This window comes from Desmodus rotundus, chromosome 9, assembly GCF_022682495.2.
Source record: "Desmodus rotundus isolate HL8 chromosome 9, HLdesRot8A.1, whole genome shotgun sequence".
Taxonomy (NCBI): Eukaryota; Metazoa; Chordata; class Mammalia; order Chiroptera; family Phyllostomidae; genus Desmodus; species Desmodus rotundus.
Genome location: NC_071395.1, coordinates 37,076,454 through 37,097,748, shown reverse-complemented (window position 1 = coordinate 37,097,748; position 21,295 = coordinate 37,076,454). Strand labels below are relative to the sequence as shown.

Sequence of the window (21,295 nt, the reverse complement as noted above, 5' to 3'; positions counted from 1 at the left end):
CCTACAGCTCCTGCCTCTGTCCTGGAACTCGGGGCTTTTATAAATCTACACAGGCCACCACCTGTACCTGGTGCCTGAGCTGCTCCTGCCTTCCATCAGGTAGCCGAAGGCCCCGCCTCCTCCCCTGGACCTATCCAGGTTAGAGTCCTGCCTGCTGGAAGCAGTGGGGTGGTCTGGGTCTGTCCTACCCTTGCCCCCACATGGGTCCAGGCTGCTCGCAACCAGGGGCGGGGGTAAGGACAGGCCTGGTGGTCTGAGCTCCCTCCTTGCACACCACAGGAGCGTGCAGCTGGCCCCTATGGCTCCCCATGCACCCGGATAACCAGGGCTCTGGAGGGTGGTAGGAGGCTCAGCCAAGGCCCCCCAGCCTTATACCAGCTGGCTGACTTGGCCAAGGGTGGTCTTTTCTGCACATCCCCTGACCCCCAGCTGGCACCAGGACAGATGTTGTCCAGCAGGTGGGCAAGACTGAGGTTCCTGCATCCACCCCTCCCTGGAGAGGCCACTGGGTGGGCCCCAGTCTCGTCTCCTTCTCATCCATTCCCTTGGAGCCTGCCTCTTTCTGGGGCTCTGTGTACGCCGGTGTCAGAGTCAGAGCTTTGGGAAAACTGATGGGTCATCTGCAGATCCCCTCACCCTCAGGAATAGGGATCTGATTCTGACTCAGATTGCTGAGAGGGGAGCTCCAGAAATATGGGCCTCACAGGGCCATGGGGGTAGGCCTGGGTGCTGGCTGAGACCTGGGCCTGCTAGCTATGGCATTATAGGCACATCAGAGTGGGCTCCCGGGGAACTCTTCCTCCCTGGAGTCCACTGAACTGAGCCCACAAGGCCCCAAGACCCCCACCCTCCAGCCCATTCTCCCTGTCTGCCCCCACTGGTTGGTGGGACACAAGTGCAGCGTGTGTCCCAGCGCACCTGGCCATGGCTCTCCAGTGCCTCCGACGTGTAAGTGGTGCACAGGCTCTGGGGCTCCAGGAGGGTAGCCCTGCCTGAGCCCTTGGGGCGGCCTCTGCCAAGACCACTGCCAAGGCCACTGGCCCCACCTGCTCGGGAAATACTTCCACGGACGGACTGAAATGCTTGGGGCCTGGTGTCAGCATGACTGGGACTCTGTGGCCTCAGAGGACAGGCTGGAGGGGAGGTGCTCATCTGGGAGGGCTTTGTGGGGGGGATCCCCTAGTAGTGTTGGCTGAAGGCAACTCCCACGTACCCTCCCCAGCTCCTGGGCTTTCGGGGCCCCTGTCTGCAAAACAGACACTCACTGTTCTCTGTAGGTGGCGGGTGCTGCAGGGGAGTCTGGTTGGTGGCTCTCTCCCCACCAGTCCAGGACCCCTGAGGAGCCTGTCCCCACGTGTCCCTATGTCCAGTGCAGGCTAGGCACATGCAGGCATTCAGTGCCTCTGCCTGAGGGATGGGGGCGTGGGGGCAGCACCAATGCCCCTGGTGTCGTACTAGTTTTCTTTAAATTTAGCTTTATGCACTGTGTAACCTCTATGAAGCAGGCCCATAGGTGTGGGGCCCCTGAGTCCTAACAAATCCTTACACTGGTGTCACCTCCTCCACAGGAATGGGCCAGGGAAGGCATGGAGCAGGTGTCACCTTCTTCTGGTGTCACCTCAGTGGAGCCAGTGCACAGCTTGTGGGGTCTGGCCTCTCTCATGGGTGTTGTATTTTCAGGGTTCATCCATGTCACAGCCAGTGTCGGAGCTTTGTTCCACTTGCACTGGGCAGCATCTGCCCCATGGCTGCCCCCTGTGTGCCTGTCACAGGGCTGCCCGAGCCCACCCTCACCCAGCCTGTCTTCCAGGAATCCTCGTACCTCGATGACCTCTCCAATGCCTCCATCTTCTCCTCATCTGTGGACTCCCTCTCGGACATCGCAGACACCCCTGACTTCCTGCCCGCAGACAGCCTCAGTCAGGTGCCCACCATCTGGGACGTGAGCACCGGCCCCTCCGCCCACGATAAGGTCAGTTTACCCTGAGGCCTCTGGGCTGGTAGGAGGATCAGGGCAGTTCAGACACCAGCGAGGCTGTTGGTCCAGGACCCTCACATTTCCTCTATGGCCCAGAAAATGCGAGGGTTTGTGGGGGAAGCTCCTGTGTTGGGCACCCTACTCCTCCTCCTGTGTAAGTGGTGTCACAGCCGGGCACCCCTGTCTGGTGTCTTCGGTGGCTTGGTCTCCACACCCTGCTCTGTGCTGGACCTGCTGGGGAGACAGGGGTCCCCAGGATATGAGCGAAATGTAATATCTCATGGTTCTCACCCAGAGTGGTCCTGCCCCCAAGGGACACCTGGCCATATCTAGGGATATCCGTGGTTGTCACAACTGAGGGTGCTCTTGGCGTTGAGTGCATGGGGGCCAGGGATGCTGCTCAACCCTCCATAGTGTTCAGTTCGGCCCCCCACAAAGAGTGACTCAGTCTCAGCTTCAGCTGTGCCAAGGGGGAGAGACCTTGGGCTAGCTAAACGTAAAGTCACGTGATGGAATAGAAGGGCAGTGGGAATCCCTCTGCAGAGGTCACTTTGGGGCTGGAGCAGGAGTTATTGGCCAGGTCAGGTGGCAAGAACAGCTTGTGCAAAGAACCCTGTGACAGGACCTAGTCTGATGTGCCCCAAGGTCCGTGGTGGGCCCTGTGCCTGAGCAGGTGGGAGCCAGGAAGTGAGGCCAGTCCAGGAGAGTCATAGGTGAGCAGGGTCCCTAAGTATGCACAGGCCCAGACTCCAGTGCATGCCCAGGACCAGGCAGTAGGGGCACCCAGTGTGGGGCTGGCAGGGGGGCAGGGAGTGCCCTCCAGGGCAGCCCAGCAAGGTCCCTGCCTTTGGCAGCCTTGGTGGACAATCCAGGCCTATCCCAGCATCTGGGCAAAGGAGCCAAATGGACATTGGCATCCCCCACACTTTCCAGGGCGCTCGGGAAGCTCCCAGCCCCTGGGAGGAGGAAGTAAGGGCAGCTGAATCCCAACCCTCGTACTGTACTGTGCAGTACTCTGCAGCGAGCCAGCCCACGCGCCGGGAACCCTGACTCAGCCTTCTGGGAACCTGGCTGAGGCTATTTGTTTTTGTTAATTCAAAAAAAAAAAAAAGAGAGAGAGAGAGAGGTTCTTGAGCATAGGTTTCTGACTTCCCTTTTATTTTCTTTTTAAAAAAAACTTTGGCCATGTTCTTAGCCTTGGGAAACTGCTGGAGTCATAAAATCAAGTGGGTTCACGTGACTAAATCCCCTGGTGACCCTTGTCCCTCCGAGACCATAAATGACACTTGTGGTCTGGGGTACCCAGCACTCACAGTCATTGGTCTGGGACAGTGGGTCTGCATAGGGCCGAGGAGGATGAGGATGGTCACGTGTTACTTCCGTGAAGCATGTTTTGGAATCATACATTAGGTCTTGGCCACCAGACCCCCGGAAGAAGGCCCGTCCTTGGCCTGTACAAGGAGAGGGGTCTTTCACCAGAACCAGCGGGCAGGCCACAGGAAGGAGGCAGAGAGGCATGAGGATGGCCTGGAAAGCCTGACTCCAGGCTGGTGTTCCTACCGAGGTGCTTCCTTGGCACATCCAGCCTGCAGGCTCATGTCCACCCGCCCCTTCATCTCTCTTCCAGTTGTTCCTGCCCAGTGGTCCTTTTACTGGCCTTGAGGACCCTGTGTCCTCCCTTCCCAGCACCCCACTTCTTGTCAGCTACCAGGTGAGCTGGGCCCCTTTCCTAGCTCTACCTGCACCTCCTGGGACTAAGGAGGGCCATTCACACTCAGGCACCTACTGTGTGTTAGACCCTGGGCTGGCTTAGAAGGGTCTGCCCATTTTATAAGTGGGGAAACTGAGGTCCTGGGAGGCATCATGTTGGGGATGGTAGGTGGGCTCTCTCCCCACCATCCCCATCACTGGGCTGGCTGGGTGGATCAGGTCCCTGCCCTTTGGGGGAGGCTGGCCTTACTGGACAACAGGACTGTCCCCACCATGAGGACACTGGTCTTCAGTCTCAGAGTCAGCCGGAGGAGGAGGAGGAGGCAGAGGAGGATGAGGCAGAGGAGCTGGGCCACACGGAGATCTATGCGGACTACGTGCCATCCAAGTGTAAGTGCATGGCCTCCCCTGGCCCCTGGCATGTGGGAGGACACCCCTGGAAGTCACCACCAGCAGGTGACCACAGTTGTGCACATCCCCACTGGGCCTCAGGGCTCCTGCCAGTGGGCACCCCCTTCTGGGGTCCCTGAAACAGCGAAGGTGGGCATGGTAGGGGTGGAGGGAGGTGTGGTTCTGTAATGCTGGCGGTAATCCAAACCTTGTCCAAAACCAAGGTGGAGGTGGCTCAGAGTGTATGATGGAAAGTAAGCCCGCCTCCTCCAGGCCTAGCCTCCTCCCTGCCCTGGGAGTGTTTTATGGGTCTGCCCACCTCTCATCTGTGCAAAGTACTGATGGGCCCCCTTCCCCCACCCTGCTCTGCTGGGCCCCATTTTGGTCCCGCCCCATCCTGGTCCGCCCAGCTAAGACCCTGATTCTGCCCTCCAGCCAAGGTCGGGAAGCAGCACCCAGACCGAGTTGTGGAGACCAGCACGCTGTCCAGTGTCCCGCCCCCGGACATCACCTACACCCTTACCCTGCCCGCCTCAGACAGCGGGGTCCTGTCTGCCTTGCAGCTGGAGGCCATCACCTACGCCTGCCAGGTAAACCCGGAGTCTCCCATCTGACCCTGCCCTCTGTCTCAATGCCCTACTTGACTCTGTACCTCATGGGGGATGTTAAGTGTGCAGTGCCTATCCTGCCTTTCCCACGAGGAGGTGTCTCGTGCCCACCTGACCACACACTACATGGGGGCGGTCTCACTGCACCACCCACCTCCGTACCCCATGAGAGGTTTCCAGTGCCCACCTGACCCCATCCCACGTGCGGGTCCTGATATCTGCCCCACACCCGCAGCAACATGAGATCCTGCTCCCCAGCGGGCAACGGGCAGGCTTCCTCATTGGCGACGGTGCAGGTGTGGGCAAAGGGCGCACGGTGGCCGGCATCATCCTTGAGAACTACCTGCGGGGCCGCAAGAAGTCCTTGTGGTGAGTGTTCCCCTGGCAAGTGGGTTGGGTGGGGTTGGTGGGGGGTGGCTGACACCCATCAGCCCTCACCTCTTAGGTTCAGCGTCTCCAACGATCTCAAATATGATGCGGAGCGTGACCTGCGCGACATCAATGCCCTTGACATCGCGGTGCACGCGTTGAGCAAGGTGGGTGGTTAGCCCCCTCCCTGTTGCCCAATGAAGGGTCCTGGTGACCCGCAAGCATGCCCATGCCCACCCCTCTCCCCAGATCAAGTATGGTGACAACACTACCTCAGAGGGCGTCCTGTTCGCCACCTACTCTGCCCTCATTGGGGAGAGCCAGGCTGGCGGGCAGCATCGCACGCGCATCCGGCAGATCCTTGAATGGTGTGGGGAGGCCTTTGATGGTGTGGTATCCTGGCCCGTGGGAGGGGTGGGAAGGGAGGAGGAGTCAGAGTAGGCACAGAGGCGGGGGAGGTGGAGGGGACCGAGCATCTGAGCACTAAGGGTGGGAGGAGGAGGGAACTGAAGCAGTCAGAGAAGGGGAAGGAGTGGGCACCTAGGGTAGATCTGGGCTGGAGGAGGCGGGGCCAAGGGGAGAGAGGAGTGGCTGCATGGGTGGGGTTTGGGGGCGCAGTCAAAGGAGGAGCTTGAGGGGCTTCTGGATCCTAGGAGGCCAGGAACTTCATCCTGGTGTGGGAGGACTTCCTGTCAGAGGTCACAGGACTTGGGAGGCTCACCCTCAGCGGAAGCTCCCTCTCCGTGACCGCTGCTCTCCGCCCCTTGCAGTCTGGCCGGGCCTCCTGGCTCCAGCTGGCAGGACTGTGACCACAGACTCCGGGTGGTGTTTGGTGGTGGGAAGATGCCACCTGGGCAGAGGCATGGAGTGCAGAGCCCTTCCTCCTCCTCCTGTCCCCACCCCAAGATTTTGAGGTTCCTCAACCTTTCCCTCCTTCTCTCTCAAAACTTGGATAACTTTGTCTTCTGCTACTACTAGACTAGAAAAGCAAAGAATAGGAAAGGGGCAGCCACAGTACAGTTTAACATGTCTTCGTTCAATTTTGCAAATCCTAGCCCTCCAGGCTCACCCCCCAAGTGAGGCACTGGATGGGAGGCCCTCAGCTCCTGGGGATTTGTGCAGCCCCCCTTCCCCCCCCCCCCCCAAATCCCAGGATCTGCCCCTGGCATGGATGTTGCTTCCCCGCATCCCCACTGTGCAGCCCTGGATCGGCTTAGTGCTGTGGGCGTCCTGTGGGTGCCCATCCTCCTGTGCGCCCCTCCCCGGGGTGTGCCCTGTGTGCCATCTCATGTTACTGTCCTCCCCGCCTGAGCCAGGGCAGGTCTGTTTGTCACTGTGTACCGTGCTGCTCTGTTCGGTTCTTACTCAGTCATTTCCCCGTCACGGGGGCATTCCTGGGGGTTCCAGTCTCTGTGTTATACATAGCCTGGTGTGAGCCCATCACCCCTTCTCACTGTGTCCTCGGGGCCATTCCAGAAGTGGGGTGGCCAGCTCTGGAGCTCCCGGTCACAGTCAGAGATAAGAAGAGGGACATGGACCCTGTGTGCCCAAAGAAGAAACAAGGTTATTGGTGTGTCCTGGGCACACACAGGACACCTCACATAGCCTGGGGAAAAGGTAGTGTGAAAGAGTACAGTGCAAACGTTTGACCCCAAGGGGTGAACGCTCAGCTCCAGACTCACCTTTTCATTTGAATCCTGCAAATCCTCTGTCAACCCTTTACATGCATTTCACATGTACATGTGCACATCTGTATAGACACATGCCTTGTTTTTAAAATAGGCCCATGATAAGCATACTTACCTGTAACTTTTTTGTCTAATTACAAGAGAAAGTTTATTTAGAAGGTTACAGAGGTAGTAGAAGTGAGCCAGCTGGGCTGCTTTGCCTCAGGAAACAAGTTACAGAAGCAAAACAAGGGCCCTTGGAACTTGACAGAGGGAAAGGCAAAGGTAGCACACCTGGAGGGAAGAAGAAAGGGGCTTGAAAGGCAAGGGCGGGTGTGCTCCCCAGAAGGAGATGCGTACCTCTAACTTTTCCCCCTTAATATATTAAGAACTTCCTACATCTTACAATTTGTTTCTTCAATATCTTTTTTTGATGGGGTAAGTGTAGATTTGTGAGAAGTCATAGAGAGAGACCTCAGCTCCCCGTGGGAAGTCACAGCCCACCTCTCTTATTCAGAGGTTCCCTTCTCTTCATGTTCATTGTTGGGTGTCTGTGTCAGTGTCGTCTGTGAGGTCTTCGCAAGGCCGTCACATGCCACATTTCCTTTAGTAGTCATGTAGGGGCCTAGATGTTGCTTCCCACTCGCCCTGGTGACCTTGCACACCCCAAGGCCCCCACCCATGGTCAGACACCTCCCTCCCCCCATCGGCACATTGCTGAGCTCACCAACCAGGAAGAGGTAGGCTGGGATGGTCACCTTCCAGAACAGTCCTTAACCCATGCCTGCCAACGATCGTGTTTGATGAGTGTCACAAAGCGAAGAATGCCAGCTCCACCAAGATGGGCAAGGCCGTGCTGGACCTGCAGAACAAGCTGCCTCTGGCCAGGGTGGTGTATGCCAGCGCCACAGGTGAGGGGGGAGCTGCCAGGGGCAGGGAAGAAGCCTGATCACATCCACATGCAGTCATTGATTAGCAGTCACTGATTGCAGCCATGTTGGGGGAGGGTGGTTTGCGGTATCACAAGTGCCATGCATTCAGTGACCTCACAGCCTGGCCCAAAGGTGGAGCTTGCTCTCCCCAGGCCAGTAATAACTTCCACACTTTGTGCATGCCAGCCCCTATCAGGGGCTACCCTCTACCAACTAGCTCCAGCTCCCTGGCTATGGGCACTTTTCTAGGACCTTCAGGTCCCCATACCTGGCCCTTGGGTCATTTCTTGTGCCATGTCCAAGATCCTTCTGCAGCCTTGCTGGGTAGGAAGAGCTGATGGTGACTCCCACCCCTTCCCCTCCAGGTGCTTCCGAGCCCCGAAACATGATCTACATGAGCCGCTTGGGCATCTGGGGTGAGGGTACACCCTTTCGGACCTTTGAGGAGTTTCTGCATGCCATTGAGAAAAGGTGAATACCCCTCCCTGTCCATGACAGGGGTGGATGGGGAGCCACAAGGGCCCTGCTCGTCACAGGCAGAGGACTGGTGCCAGTGTGCCCAGTCCACACCCTGGCCCACACTCCTGCAGCAACCAAATGGATCTTAAAACACAAATCCTGCCCTTTCTCTGTCCAGCACTTTCTATCATTCTGGGGAAAAGATCCCCTTCCTGTTCTTCCTGCATCCCCCACAGCCCCTCCTCAGCCCAGGAAAATCAGGCGGATGGGGGCAAAGGGTCTTTGCACCTGCTGTCTGCATTCCCTCTGTGCACTTGGCCCCTCCTTGCCCTTCAGGGCTCAGCTCTGGATGTCAGCCCCTCCATGGAGTGGCTCCATCACTCAGTGGGACTCAGCATGTGGTCAGCCAGGGCCCTGCCAGTGCTCAGGCATCCGTGTCTCCATCCACAGGGGTGTGGGCGCCATGGAGATCGTAGCCATGGACATGAAGGTCAGTGGCATGTACATTGCACGCCAGCTCAGCTTCAGTGGCGTCACCTTCCGAATTGAGGAAATCCCACTGGACCCAACCTTCGAGCGTGTCTACAACCAAGCAGCCCTGCTGGTGAGCAGGGTGGCCAGGGGTCTCTGACTGCATGGACACACCGTGTATTTCCTCTTGAAATTATGCCCATCACCTTCAGCACCTGTCTTTAAAGACGCTACATGGATTTGTCAGGTTACAGAAAGGAGGAAGCAGCCAGCCCACCTGCAGAGGTCTTTGGCTGGAGCCCAGAGACTCGTTTCTGTTGCAAGGCGGGGATGATTATGTGACTGTAGTGATGTGGGCCCCACCTCCCTTCCTGTGGTGTCACGAGCGCTTTGCCCCTCAGCTGTTTTCAATGTCTACGTCTCTGTATGCTGTGGCCTGGCCCTAATCTTCACCGTCTCCTTCGTGTGTCGTGGGTTCCTGTGTCCTCACTGTTGGATCACACCCACGCGAGACAAGCCCTGAGCATCGGCTGTGCCCGTGCTGTATCCTTGCCTCAGGCCAAGACAGGGTCTTCTCCTCAGCACGGCCGCCATCAGGACCAAGTCATTCTATAGGCGGGGCCCATCCCAGGCACTGCCGGCTGCTGTGCAGCATCACTGGCTCCTACCCGCTCGATGCCAGGAGCATCCCCAGCCCCCAATTGTGACAGCCACAGATGTCCTAGACATGGCCCGGTGTCCCCAGGGAACAGGATCATCCTGGGCAAGTCTTTTGTCTAAAGTGTCACAAATCAAGTGACTGCTGGTCGGAGTCACTGCAGATGCCTCTTCCCCTTTCTGAAATCATGGCCCACACGTGGCATCACATGTTTTGGTTTTTGACTGTTTCTGACTGCTCAGGTATTGGCAGAGCCTCTATGTTGCTCTGTGTATGATCCCCCCACCCCCAATCCCACAGTCCTGCATGGTGGGGCTGGGGGACAGCTGAGCAGTAGCGAGTTCGGCCTCGTGTGGCATGTCATTGCAGTGGGCCGAGGCCCTGGGCGTGTTCCAGCAGGCAGCCGACTGGATTGGCCTGGAGTCCCGCAAGTCCCTGTGGGGTCAGTTCTGGTCAGCCCACCAGCGCTTTTTCAAGTACTTGTGCATCGCCGCCAAGGTGCGCCGGCTCGTGGAGCTGGCCCAGGAGGAGTTGGCCAAGGACAAGGTGAGCTGGCGCCAGTGGTGGCTGGGCCTCTCCCCTCCGTTCATGCACGAGGGGGCGAGTGGGTGGATCCGGCACCAATGTTGTCACAATCACAAACAAGCCCAAGTGTGACTGGGCTAAGTCCAGGAGGACAAGGGTGGGGACAGTGAACTGAGGTCCAGAAGGTTCTGGTCCTGCCTGACCCCAGCTCCCTGCAGCAGGCGGCAGGTGTGGCCTTGCCCTGGGCTCTCCACATCCAGGGCTGCCGGGTCCCCAGAAGGAACCGACAGTAGTGAGGGGGTCTGGAGAGCTGAGGCCGGATGGCAGCCGCCGTTCAGAGTTCCCCGGTGGGTCTGGTTGTGTGGGGGCCTGGCAGCCAGCCGGGACCCAAGGGGAGGAAGGAGGGAGATACTGAGGCACACTGGGTTTCTGGCCTCAGGAGCTTTACTATGGGCCTGTCTAGAGCCATGCTCTAGAGCTGTTGAGGGGGTTCCACGCGGGCTCACTCCCACCTCGCCCCCCACAGTGCGTGGTCATTGGGCTGCAGTCCACAGGCGAGGCACGGACGCGAGAGGTGCTGGATGAGAAGGATGGGCAGCTTGACTGCTTCGTCTCAGCCGCTGAGTGAGTGATGAACGTGGGGGCAGGCCAGGTGGCCACTCCAGAGAACCCCTCACGCTGTGGCTTGCTGAGCCTCCCCAGCAGTAACCTGTTGCTGGGCCCTGCCCCGTGACTTCACCCATAGGAGGCCGGGGCACATTTGCTGAGCCTTGTCCTCGGGGACCTCAGACCCAGCTTAGTTTTAAAGCCGCAAAGATTAACTGTGGGAGCTCGGGGATCAGAGGGTCATTGGAGTGTCCCAAGACTTCAGAATGAAGCTTCCAGGAGCCTGTCTCACATGGGGATGGCGCTGTTTTAAGGAAGACTTCTCAAAATGTAGGGACTGACCCTCAGGGTCCCCAAACCCCCAAGTCTCTCCTCCTAGCCCATGGTGAGCAAGGGTCCAGCATGGCAGCTCCTTCTGGCTCAGCCCCCACGGCCCAGCATTGCCGTCCTTCTCCAGGAAGCCCCCAGGCCCACGCACCCACCCTACCTGCCCTGATCTTGGGAGTCACTGAATGTGTCCACCCCCTTGTCTCTCAGAGTTGGTCAGCTCCACCCAGCACCCCAGGCCACACCCAGTGCCTCACAGCAAAACCGCCCCCTTGAGACTGTCCTTCAGACAGCACTGCACACAGGTTGGCGCCCCCTCCAGGTCTCCTGTCAGGCAGCGTGCTCATCCTCGTAGTAAGGATAAACTCCGCTTGTCACCTTCAGGGGCGTCTTTCTGTCACTAATTCAGAAGCACTTTCCTTCAACCAAAAGAAAGCGAGACAGAGGAGCAGGCAGTAAGAGAAAACGTAAGTGCCCATCCTGCCTGCAGCCTTGGCTTGTGGCCCTCCTGGGGCTGCCTCCCATCCTCTCTCCTGCTGCCTCTCTCAGTCCCTCCTTTCTGAGTGTCATCCCATGTCAGCCAGTCACTCCCGCTGCTCCCTCTGCTTCAGGGGGTGACCCTTTCCCACCATCCACCTGCAAAGGAGGGGTAGGGCGGAGTGAAACCACATACCATCTGCAGGGGGGCACCTGGGGGTCAACAGGCACAGGGTGCCCTGACTGCAGTTTCCCAGGAGATCTGGTGGGGGCAGCCTCCAGCTGCAATGCCCGCTTGTGAGTTGCCATGAACTGGCCCCCAAGTCAGACCCACACAGGAGGAAGGATCAAGGCTGGGCCGAGGTGACCCCTGACTCCTCCTCTTCAGGGCGGCCTAGGGGCCGAGGGGCCAAGGTGTCCAGGCCAGCATACGACATGGCAGGCGTGATCCGAATCAGTGATGACAGCAGCACCGAGTCAGATGCCGGCCTGGACAGCGACTTCCACTCCTCCCCCGAGTCCCTGGTGGACGATGATGTGGTTATCGTGGATGCTGTGGGGCTCCCTGCTGACAACCGTGGTGAGGACGGTGACGCAGGGTTTCCCCTCTTTACAGCTGGGGAACAGGTTCAGAGAGGGGAGTTCAGCGCCCCATGGCCAGTCAGCAGCAGAGGTGGGTACACACAGGCAGTCTGGGGTTAGGGAGAATGTCGGGGCCCCTATACTTCCCCTGCACCTGGCTGTCCCTGAGGCTAGAGGGAACCCCTCATCCTCGAGGACTCAAGGCTGAGTTCTCCTGTGGGTGGGGTTTTGGTCAGGTCACCTGGCTGGTCACCCCCTGACCCTGCGGCCCCCACAGGCCTCCTGTGCCCCCCACAGCGGGACCCCCATGGACCTGGTATCCTGGAGCGGGTGGAGCGGCTAAAACAGGAACTGTTGGCCAAGGTGCATGTGCTGGGCCGGGAGCTGCCAGTCAACACCCTGGACGAGCTCATCGACCAGCTGGGGGGCCCTGAACATGTGGCAGAGGTGAGCTCCAGAAGGGCTCCCATTAGGACTCAGACTCTGGTGCCCCCTGGTGGCTGATCCAAGTCCCTACCAGCACTGTGAGGTTGGGGAGCCAACCGCAGGGTCCAGCATCCATTGGAGGGAGGTATGCTCACCTCCCACAACACCCTACGTGCCCCTGGGCCTGTGGGTTCTGGGTGCAGTCTCAGACCCCAGGTTGGACCCCCATCCCCCGCAGTTTTCTCTGCCTGTCCTCTCCCCACCCACACTACACTCTTTCTTGGGATGTCCCTGTGGTGCCGCCTCAGATCCTCTGTAGCCCCATGTGGCTGGTACCAGGGCAGAGGTCATGTTCTGGCCCAGGGCCCACAGCCCTTCTCCTTACCCAGGGCAGAGGCTGGGTGGGGGGAGATGCAGAAACTGAGATACACGGGGACCAGCCCCTATGCAGCCACACAGTCTGACAGCCTGTCCCTTGCTCCTGCCCTGCCACAGATGACTGGTAGGAAGGGCCGTGTGGTGTCCAGGTCTGACGGGACTGTGGCCTTCGAGTCTCGGGCGGAGCAGGGCCTCTCCATCGACCACGTGAACCTCAGGGAGAAGGAGCGCTTCATGAGAGGGGAAAAGGTGGGGGATGTGGAGGCGGGTACCCCTGTGTGCCAGTGTACATGGGTGGGGAGGAAAAGCTAGTGAGGGTCTGCTAGACAGGAGGTGCAGGGGTCCTGAGTCTTAACGGGCTGGCCCCGGACCACTGATCACTCCAGCCCCATTGTGGCTGTGTGCATGTGAGTATGTTTTGCTTGAGCGTATGTGCCCAAGGTGGGGGATACAGGTCTCCCTGGCTGCCTTACCTTTACCCCCTGGTGAAAGCTGCCTGAAAAAACATCGGGAAAGCAGGCAGTGGTGGGGCAGCCACTCCCTCCAGGGGTGACCTAGGGATGGTCCACATTTTATTCTAAGCCCACAGGGCCCCCACCCCATAGAGTACACCTCAACTTGCTACGTGGGTCACCTTAAACACATCAGGGTGACCCAGGGCATATGAGGTATTTGCGCAAGGAAGAGCAGGCACCACCTGCCCCACCAACCTGACCCATTCTCGTCCCCCTAGCTTGTGGCCATCATCTCAGAGGCTTCCAGCTCTGGAGTCTCTCTCCAAGCTGATCGTCGGGTCCAGAACCAGCGGCGCCGGGTCCACATGACACTTGAGCTGCCTTGGAGTGCTGACCGTGCCATCCAGCAATTTGGTGAGCCCTGCCCCTCCCCAGGACACCCTACCCAGGATACCCAGGCCTTGCCCCTGTCCTGCCCCAGGAATGCCCTCGCCTTGGCCCCACCCCATCAGGGTGGCCCCTGAGAGCCCTTGTGTCTCTAGGCCGGACCCATCGGTCCAATCAAGTCTCTGCACCAGAATACATCTTCCTCATCTCAGAGTTGGCTGGAGAGCGCAGGTTTGCCTCCATTGTCGCCAAGCGACTAGAGAGCCTGGTGAGTGGTTGGGCTGGGCCCAAGTGAGTGCGTGGGGGTTGGTCATGGGGGCTGTTGGGGGGCCACCTGAGGAGGGGAGTGGGGAAGAATGTGGGCAGTGTGTGAAGGCTCCCCCATCCCCGACAGGGGGCTCTGACACACGGGGACCGTAGAGCCACTGAGTCCCGAGACCTGAGCAAGTACAACTTTGAGAACAAGGTATCAGAGAGGTTGGGGGTTCTGGAGAGGAGGGGTCCCCGGTGCCCGAGCCCAGCCTCTGACCTGGCCCTTCTGCTCAGTATGGCGCCCGGGCCCTCAGCTGCGTCCTCACCACCATCCTGAGCCAGACAGAGAACAAGGTGCCCCTACCCCAGGGCTACCCAGGAGGGGACGCCGCTTTCTTCCGGGGTGAGCTGGGGGCGTGGCACATGGGGTCTTCCTGGGGGGCCAGTTTGGGGCACTGGGATTGGTAGACTGAATTTGTGTCTAAAGATCCCTCCAACACCCACCAAAGGGACTGTGGCGGCAGAGGGAGCAGGGGTGGGCTGGGGCAAAGGGCACATACAAAAGCCCTCTCCTCCTGTAGACATGAAGCAGGGCCTGCTATCGGTTGGCATCGGTGGGCGGGAGTCCAGGTCCGGCTGCCTGGATGTAGAGAAGGGTGAGTCCCCTTTACCCTCCAGGTGGGCTGGGTGAGGAGTGGGCGAGTGGGGAGGATGCAAGCTGAGGCCCTCCTGCCCCCCAGACTGCTCCATCACCAAGTTCCTCAACCGAATCCTGGGGCTGGAGGTGCACAAGCAGAACGCGCTGTTCCAGTACTTCTCTGACACCTTTGACCACCTCATTGAGGTGGACAAGAAGGAAGGCAAATACGACATGGGCATTCTGGGTGAGTGCCCCCAGGGGAGAAGGAGGGGCCTAAAGGAACTGACCTCTAGCACCCCACTTACCAGGCCCTCACCAAGCACACCAAGGGCTGAGGGGTCTCTTACAAATAAAGCTTTATTCATAAACTCTGCAGAGGATGTAGACCCCTACCTAACTGTCCCCAGGACAGCCATGCAGAGAGGGACCCCAAGAGGCACGCTGTCTGGTCACACCTGGTGTGAGTGACCTGCACATTGTAGTTGGGACCCCAGGCCACCGGACTGGAGGGGCTACTCGCAATCCAGAGTGTGGGCAAGGTCAGGACAAAGCCGGTTCTGCTGGGGGAACCTCCCCCTCTACAGCCACCTAAAAACTTGGAATTGACACCCCCCCAAAGCTCAGAAACTGGAGTCAGCTGAACAACACTGGGCCTCACTTGAGTGAGGAGACATGGCCCCCGGGTGGGACCCTGCTCACCCTGGTGTCCTCTCCAGACCTGGCTCCAGGCATCGAAGAGATCTACGAAGAGAGCCAGCAGGTGTTCCTGGCCCCTGGACACCCTCAGGACGGGCAGGTGGTCTTGTACAAGGTGAGAGGGCAATGGCCTGCCCTGACCCCTGCCCCAAGCACCCGCCCCTGCCCCTAATGCCTGAATGCTGTGGCAGATCACCGTGGACCGTGGCCTGAAGTGGGAGGAGGCATACACCAAGTCACTGGAGCTGACAGGCCCCCATGATGGCTTCTACCTCTCCTACAAGGTGGGCAGTCCTAGGGGCCAACTTGGGGAAGGGCAGACAGTGCTGGAAGGGTAGAGGTTCAGCTTCCAGCCTCACGCCCTCCCCAGCACAGCTGCATTGGGGACCCCCATCTGGGACATGCGGCTGCCTGTCCCAACCTCACAAGACCCCCTGCCTAGGCTCGTGGCAACAAGCCAAGCTGCCTCTTGGCCGAGCAGAACCACAACAAGCTCTTCACCGTGTACAAGCCCAATATTGGCCGGCAGAGCCAACTGGAGACCTTCGACAGCCTGTGCCGGAAGTTCCACCGGGTAGGGGCAGGGGCAGGGGAGGAGACGGACAGGGAGGCCCCAGGATGCCCAAGTCCCCAGATTTATGTATCTCTGTTACTCTGGTTGCCCTGCTGTGACAGCCTGTGCCGGAAGTTCCACCGGGTAGGGGCAGGGGCAGGGGAGGAGACGGACAGGGAGGCCCCAGGATGCCCAAGTCCCCAGATTTATGTATCTCTGTTACTCTGGTTGCCCTGCTGTGACCCCTCCCTGAGAGGGCTTCCAGCTGGCCACCAAGAGGGGGCCACCAGGTGTGAGGTGGGTGGGCCGGGAGCACACTGAGCCTCAGGGTAGTAGAAGTGTGGATGGGCCTTTCATTCAGGGTCTAGCATGACTATGTGTCCCTAGGTGACAGCAGACGAAGCCAGGGAGCCCTGGGAGAGTAACTACACCTTGTCGCTGAAGCACTGCAGCCATACCTCGTGGTGAGGACTGGGTTGGGGGGTGCACCGCATCGGATAGCACTGTCCCATTTTCTCTGGGCAGCTCTACTAGTTATGGTCCGCACACGCTACACAGGGCAAGGGCACTTTGGGCATCTGGAGCATCCCAGGACCCCCAGGAGGTGGCACTTACAGAGATAAGCGGTGCTAGAATGGGGGAGGAACCTATGGGGCAGGAACCTATGGGGCTTGGGGAGGAGCTGCAGGGTCGTTGGGGGTAGGTACGTGGGGCACTGTGTGTCTGAGCCTCCCTGCCTGCCACGCAGGAACCGGCAATGCCGGCTGGTGCAGGAGGGCAAGGACTGTGTGCAGGGCCTGAGGCTGCGGCACCACTACATGCTGTGCGGGGCACTATTACGCGTGTGGGGCCGCATCGCTGCCGTCATGGCTGACGTTACCAGCAGCAGCTACCTGCAGATCGTTCGCCTTAAGACCAAAGACAAGAAAAAGCAAGTTGGTGAGCGTGCCAGCAGAAAGGGGGTGTGGGGGTGGGGGGTGCTGTACCAGAGGCCTCGACCCACCATCCTCCACGTGCCCTGCAGGCATCAAGATCCCTGAGAGCTGTATGCCCCGAGTGCTACAGGAGCTGCAACTCATGGATGCAGATGTGAAGCGCAAGAATGTGCAAGGCCAGGGCTATCCACTGCCACTGCCGCCACCAGCCCTGCGCCCACTCTCGCTGCCCTGCGGCCCCAGTGAGGTCCTAGACCTCACATACAGCCCGCCAGCCCAGGTCTTCCCACCGCCCTCACCCTTCGCCTTTCCACTTCCCCCAGACCCTATTCCCACCCCCAGCGGACTGCTGCTGGGCTCCCCCAGTGCCCCAGCTGACCCTGCAGCTCTCATGCACCAGGGCTGCAACATCAACTTCAAAGAGGTGCTAGAGGACATGATGCGTTCCTTCAATGCTGTGCCACCTCCAGAGCCCCCTGGGGCACTGGGTGGCGGTGCAGGGATTGTGGGTGTGCCAGGGAGTGGTGGGGGCCCTGAGCGGCAGAGCGTCATCCAGTTCAGCCCCCCTTTCCCCAACTCCTAGGCCTGGGCTTTAGCACACAGCCAGGCGTTCTCCCTGGACAAAACTTATTTATCTGTAATATGCCACAGGCATGGTCTTGTACCAAAGTGGATGGTGAGCAGGGCAGGTCCCCCTGCCAACTACTGAGAGGAAGGGGGGCTAGCCCGCCCCTCATCCAGCCAACCAAGGCCTCCACTGCAGTGCCTTCCCCGGCCAGTGCCTGGGCAGACCCCTCAACATGCTGCCGCCCCGTGCGGTGGAGCAGTGAGTGTGCACGTCCCACTCGGACTCAGGTGGGGCCTGGGGGCGGAGGGTGCCCCTCCCCTCTTCACTCCTGCCCTCCAGGCCTGGGTGGGACTCTCCTCCCCAGCCCACCCCATCAGGCCTGGAAAGACCAGAACCCCTGAAATACACAAAACTGGGTGGCCCCGAGAGCTGGAAACTCAGGAAACCCCCGGTTCGGTTCTCAGGGCCTTTGTCTCTGGGAGGCTGTGTGGGGCAGAACCCCCCCCCATTAATATATGCAATCCCCCTACCTGCTCTCTGCTCCCTAAATTATTGCCCAAGTGCCTCTTCCAGGCCCCAGAATCTGCCTGTGGAACTGGAGGGGTGGTGGGCGGTCCCTGATTTCTACGTGTATTTATAATTCAAGTGTATATATGTAAAAAGATCTTTTTTAAATATATGTGTCTTTTCACTACTTCCCAGGCTGTCTGCTCCTCTGGACTGCAGGGGAGGTGAGGAGGGAGGGTGGAGGTGCCACTACATGTCCCCTCCACAAGGAGCATGTAGGAGATGCCTGGCATGTGGGGAGTGTGAAACCCACCCACTCTGCCACTGCTTTTGGTCACAAGGACTCGACCCACTCACTGGCCCTGTGGATGACAAGCCAGGATGGGAGAGATCCGTCTACTGTGTGGTCCCAGTACCAGTACCTGACAGAGGTCAGCTGCCTCTGAACTGGCTGAGCCAGGCTCATGGTCTCTGCCCTGCCTGCCTTTTGCTCCCTAGAGACAAAACCCAGCTGAGACCCTTGTGGTGAGACCAGTTCCTCATTTGTGTCATATCCCCCTCCCCGCAGTGTGTAGGGCTTTGGCCTGAGTTTCCTCCCAAGGCTTCCTCAGGGGTATTGGGGTACTGGTTCTACAGGTGGCTGCTCAGGGACAGGAAGGCCCAAGATCTGGGTCTGGTATGGGAGGTAGGAGTGGACTCCAAGCCCTTCCTGGGAGCCGTCTTCAGTCAGAAAGCTGAGTAGTAGGCAGGAGCTACCTCCCTCTGCAGATCCCCACTCCTTGCTTGCTGGCTTTCCCTGGGGAACTAGATGGGGCGGGGCAGGGGTTGGGGAGGAGGCATAGCTAATCTCCAGCTTTGCCACTCCCCACCTGCTGGCCTCAAGCTATTCCCCACTCTTCTGGGGAGGACTGTGAACAACTACTCCTGTTTACAAGTGAGGACCATGAGGAGGCTTGGGTGCCCTGGCTCAGCATCCACACAATCTACTGAAGCCAGTCTATTTACCAGGCCCTGTCAAGCATGGCTGTGTGCCAGGAACAGCTTGGCGGATGCTCAGCCCCAGATGCCTGGCTCCCCTCTTCCCACTGGGGAAGACCATCACCCTGGGCAGGCCCCAAACAGCTGCCTCCGGTCAGGTTAAGGCCCTGGGCCAGGAATAGTACCAGTTAGAAACCTGGAGGATCAGTTCTTGCCAGTGCCCATGGGGTGGGGCTGCCAAGATTAGAGGCAGGGCTGCAGAGTGGGTGCAGCCCTCTGAACCCTAAGGGAACTCTGCCCCCATGGTTACCCCCCAGGGAAGCAGAAGTACCCAGCAGGCCAATTTGTATGTTTTATTCCCACAAGACAGCCAGGGGGTGGGGATGCCGAGCTACGATCCAGGCCGGGCCAAGGGCCTTCCTCCGGCAGGGGTGCACGCCAGGTTCTCAGGTCTGCCCCACCAGCAGGCTGGTTTTTAGACAGACTGTCATGGGTGCCGGGTGGAAGGCTCCGAGGGGCACGGGTGGTGGGCTCGGATGGAGGGTACACACTTGTGGAGCTACAGGTAGCAGGGCAGGTCCTTCTCTATGACCTGTGGGGGAAGCAGGGTCAGGGATACCTCTTTTGGTAAACCCACCCCCAGCAGGCTCCCTGGAAAGGCACTTACCAGGGGCTCTTCCATGGGACCATACCGCTTCACTACGCAGCCGTTCTTGTCAATGAGGAACTGCCAGGACAGGTAGCGTTAGCATGAGGCCACCGCTATGGGGCCCCTGCAAGGGGGTTGGGGACAAGCAAGCAGCCTCCACCCGCTGCCCCATTAGGGCCAAGCCTATGGCTCTTGGGGTAGGGGGCACTGAGCTGGCCTCAGACACAGTCCTGGCCCATTCTGCCCCACAAAGCCCTTCCTTACCTTGGTGAAGTTCCACTTGATGGCACTACAAAGGAAGTGACAAATCATGAGAAATCCCATGGCAACTGCAGCACCATCCCCCGGGGAGGCATCCTGCCCTGCCCTCCCCCCACTCACTTTCCCAGGATGCCCCTTCCCTTGGGCTGGACTTTCATCCACTTCCACAGCGGGTGGGCGTCATCCCCATTCACACAGATCTTGCTATACATATCGAATTTGACATTATAGCCGGCAGCGAACTCTTTGATCTCTGCATTAGTCCCTGGCTCCTATGGCAAGCAAGGGTGCTTGGGTCAGTGGGAAGAAATGTGTACCCCATTTTGGTCCCCACTTCCGCGAACCCAGACCCTCTCCCCATGTCCACGCACAGGACAACCAGGGACACAAGGCGCGCACCTGCCTCCCGAACTGGTTGCAAGGGAAAGCCAGGATCCGTAAACCACACTCGGCATATCGGGCGTGCAGGTCGACGAGCTGAGTGTAGTTTACGTCTGTTTTGCCTCATTGCGAGGCCACGTTGGTGACGATGCACACGAAGCCCCTGGAGATGAAATGGGGTAGTCAGAGCCGCTGGCCTTCCCTCTGCCTCCCCCACCAGGCTGGCAGGTACGCACCGGTACTTGTCCAGGTTAACCATGTGCCCGTCGATGTCCTTGGCTGAGAACTCGTGCATGGACTGAGCACAGCGCCAGTCGTCGCGGGAGGCGCACTGCAAGGCAAAGGTGCGCTGAGCAGCTGGTGGACCTCGGGCCGTGGAGACACCAGCCAACTCGGTCCCCAAGGGAGGAGGAGATCCCAGGTGGAAAAGGGCCCTGGAGCAAGTAAAAAGTGAGGGCTCCTCCTTCTCAAAGGTGCACGCACCCTGTGCAGTGGGGCGTGTTTAACCGCAGACACCGAGGCCCAGGAAGGGTTGGGGATCCTGCCAGGTGCCCCAGCGGGCGGGGGGCGCCACTGGCGGGTGTGGGGGCCCCGCGCGCACCGGATCCTGATCATCGACACAACAGCCACTCTCCAAGGCCGCGGGCTGTGCTTGTTCCAGGCATTCCGGACAGGGTTCCTTCCGGCGGGGGCGCGCCCTCTGGCGCCCGCAGGCCCGTGCCTTCCGCCGCCTGGGGGGGCGGCGGCGGCGCTGCCGCCTGCCCGGCAACCGGCGCCGCCGTTTGCAGCGACCCCGGGAGCAGGCGGCTGCGCGGCCCATGCCAATCCTTCTACAGATGCGCCGGTGCCCACCGAGTGCCGCGTCCGGGGAACAAAGGACCGGTAACTAGGGCTCCCGGCCGCCCATCTGTGACGCCACTGCGCAGTGTCCCAGGGCGTACAGGGCGGGGGAGGGACGTCGGATTAACCATCCCAAGGGGCGCCCTCACTCTGCGGGATCCAGCCTGGGCGCCAGCAGTCGAGGGTACCCCCAAGTTGCCCTCGGGAGCAGCCGCTGCGCGGCCCGAAAGTCCCAACCGTTTAGGCTTTGCCCGCTGATCCCGCGGACACCGCCCCCGGCCATGACCCCGCCCATACCCCGGCCTTTGCTCTATTCACGACCCCGACAGCCGCCTCGCGTGCACGCGGGACGGTGCCCTCCCACCCAAGGTCGCCGTGGAGGCCGCGCGTCCGCCCCAACGGCCCGCCGGCCCGGCCGCCAGCGCTGCGCTCACCATGGTGCTGGCCAGACCTGGCGCTGCCAGAGCCCCGCACACAAGGGCCGGCTTCAGCAGACGGCACAAGCGGCTTAAGTTCATCGCAGCGGAGGGGGCTCCTGAAAAGTAGCGGCTCCACCCCACGCCGAGCCGACCAATGGACGGGCGCTGGCGCGCCTCGCCTCCCCGCCCTCGGCCACGCCCACCAGAGTCC

General features: G+C 59.9%; 2 protein-coding genes across 10 annotated transcripts in view; one reads left to right on the top strand and one right to left on the bottom strand.

Annotated features, from left to right (window-relative positions):
* SBNO2 (strawberry notch homolog 2) overlaps nt 1-17,743 on the top strand; it is a 49,291-nt gene extending 31,548 nt beyond the window's left edge. For 4 of the 9 annotated variants that reach the window (XM_053910733.2, XM_053910732.2, XM_053910731.2 and 1 more), the window contains 28 exons: nt 1,811-1,972; nt 3,606-3,689; nt 3,982-4,078; nt 4,514-4,668; nt 4,922-5,055; nt 5,132-5,222; nt 5,305-5,448; nt 7,516-7,633; nt 8,020-8,125; nt 8,564-8,717; nt 9,612-9,788; nt 10,294-10,391; nt 11,085-11,167; nt 11,566-11,850; nt 12,037-12,206; nt 12,681-12,812; nt 13,297-13,432; nt 13,561-13,673; nt 13,800-13,871; nt 13,952-14,060; nt 14,239-14,313; nt 14,398-14,541; nt 15,014-15,108; nt 15,185-15,277; nt 15,436-15,567; nt 15,934-16,010; nt 16,295-16,485; nt 16,571-17,743. In XM_053910733.2, the coding sequence (XP_053766708.1) occupies nt 1,811-1,972; nt 3,606-3,689; nt 3,982-4,078; nt 4,514-4,668; nt 4,922-5,055; nt 5,132-5,222; nt 5,305-5,448; nt 7,516-7,633; nt 8,020-8,125; nt 8,564-8,717; nt 9,612-9,788; nt 10,294-10,391; nt 11,085-11,167; nt 11,566-11,850; nt 12,037-12,206; nt 12,681-12,812; nt 13,297-13,432; nt 13,561-13,673; nt 13,800-13,871; nt 13,952-14,060; nt 14,239-14,313; nt 14,398-14,541; nt 15,014-15,108; nt 15,185-15,277; nt 15,436-15,567; nt 15,934-16,010; nt 16,295-16,485; nt 16,571-17,064 (3,921 nt within the window). In that variant the 3' untranslated portion in view covers nt 17,065-17,743. Of the gene's footprint in view, nt 1-1,810; nt 1,973-3,605; nt 3,690-3,981; nt 4,079-4,513; nt 4,669-4,921; nt 5,056-5,131; nt 5,223-5,304; nt 5,449-7,515; nt 7,634-8,019; nt 8,126-8,563; nt 8,718-9,611; nt 9,789-10,293; nt 10,392-11,084; nt 11,168-11,565; nt 11,851-12,036; nt 12,207-12,680; nt 12,813-13,296; nt 13,433-13,560; nt 13,674-13,799; nt 13,872-13,951; nt 14,061-14,238; nt 14,314-14,397; nt 14,542-15,013; nt 15,109-15,184; nt 15,278-15,435; nt 15,568-15,914; nt 16,011-16,294; nt 16,486-16,570 lie in introns of those variants that run through there. The other 5 variants (XM_053910735.2, XM_053910739.2, XM_053910734.2 and 2 more) reach the window with 4 other exon arrangements.
* A 1,130-nt stretch (nt 17,744-18,873) lies between these two features.
* On the bottom strand, nt 18,874-21,162 carry GPX4 (glutathione peroxidase 4; the record flags this gene model as incomplete). Its single annotated transcript, XM_053911962.1, is given in 7 exon segments — nt 18,874-19,126; nt 19,202-19,261; nt 19,448-19,472; nt 19,565-19,716; nt 19,844-19,988; nt 20,062-20,156; nt 21,100-21,162. Coding segments are annotated over 7 exon segments (573 nt in total), but the record flags the coding sequence as incomplete, so codon positions are not given.
* Nucleotides 21,163-21,295: the final 133 nt, after the last annotated feature.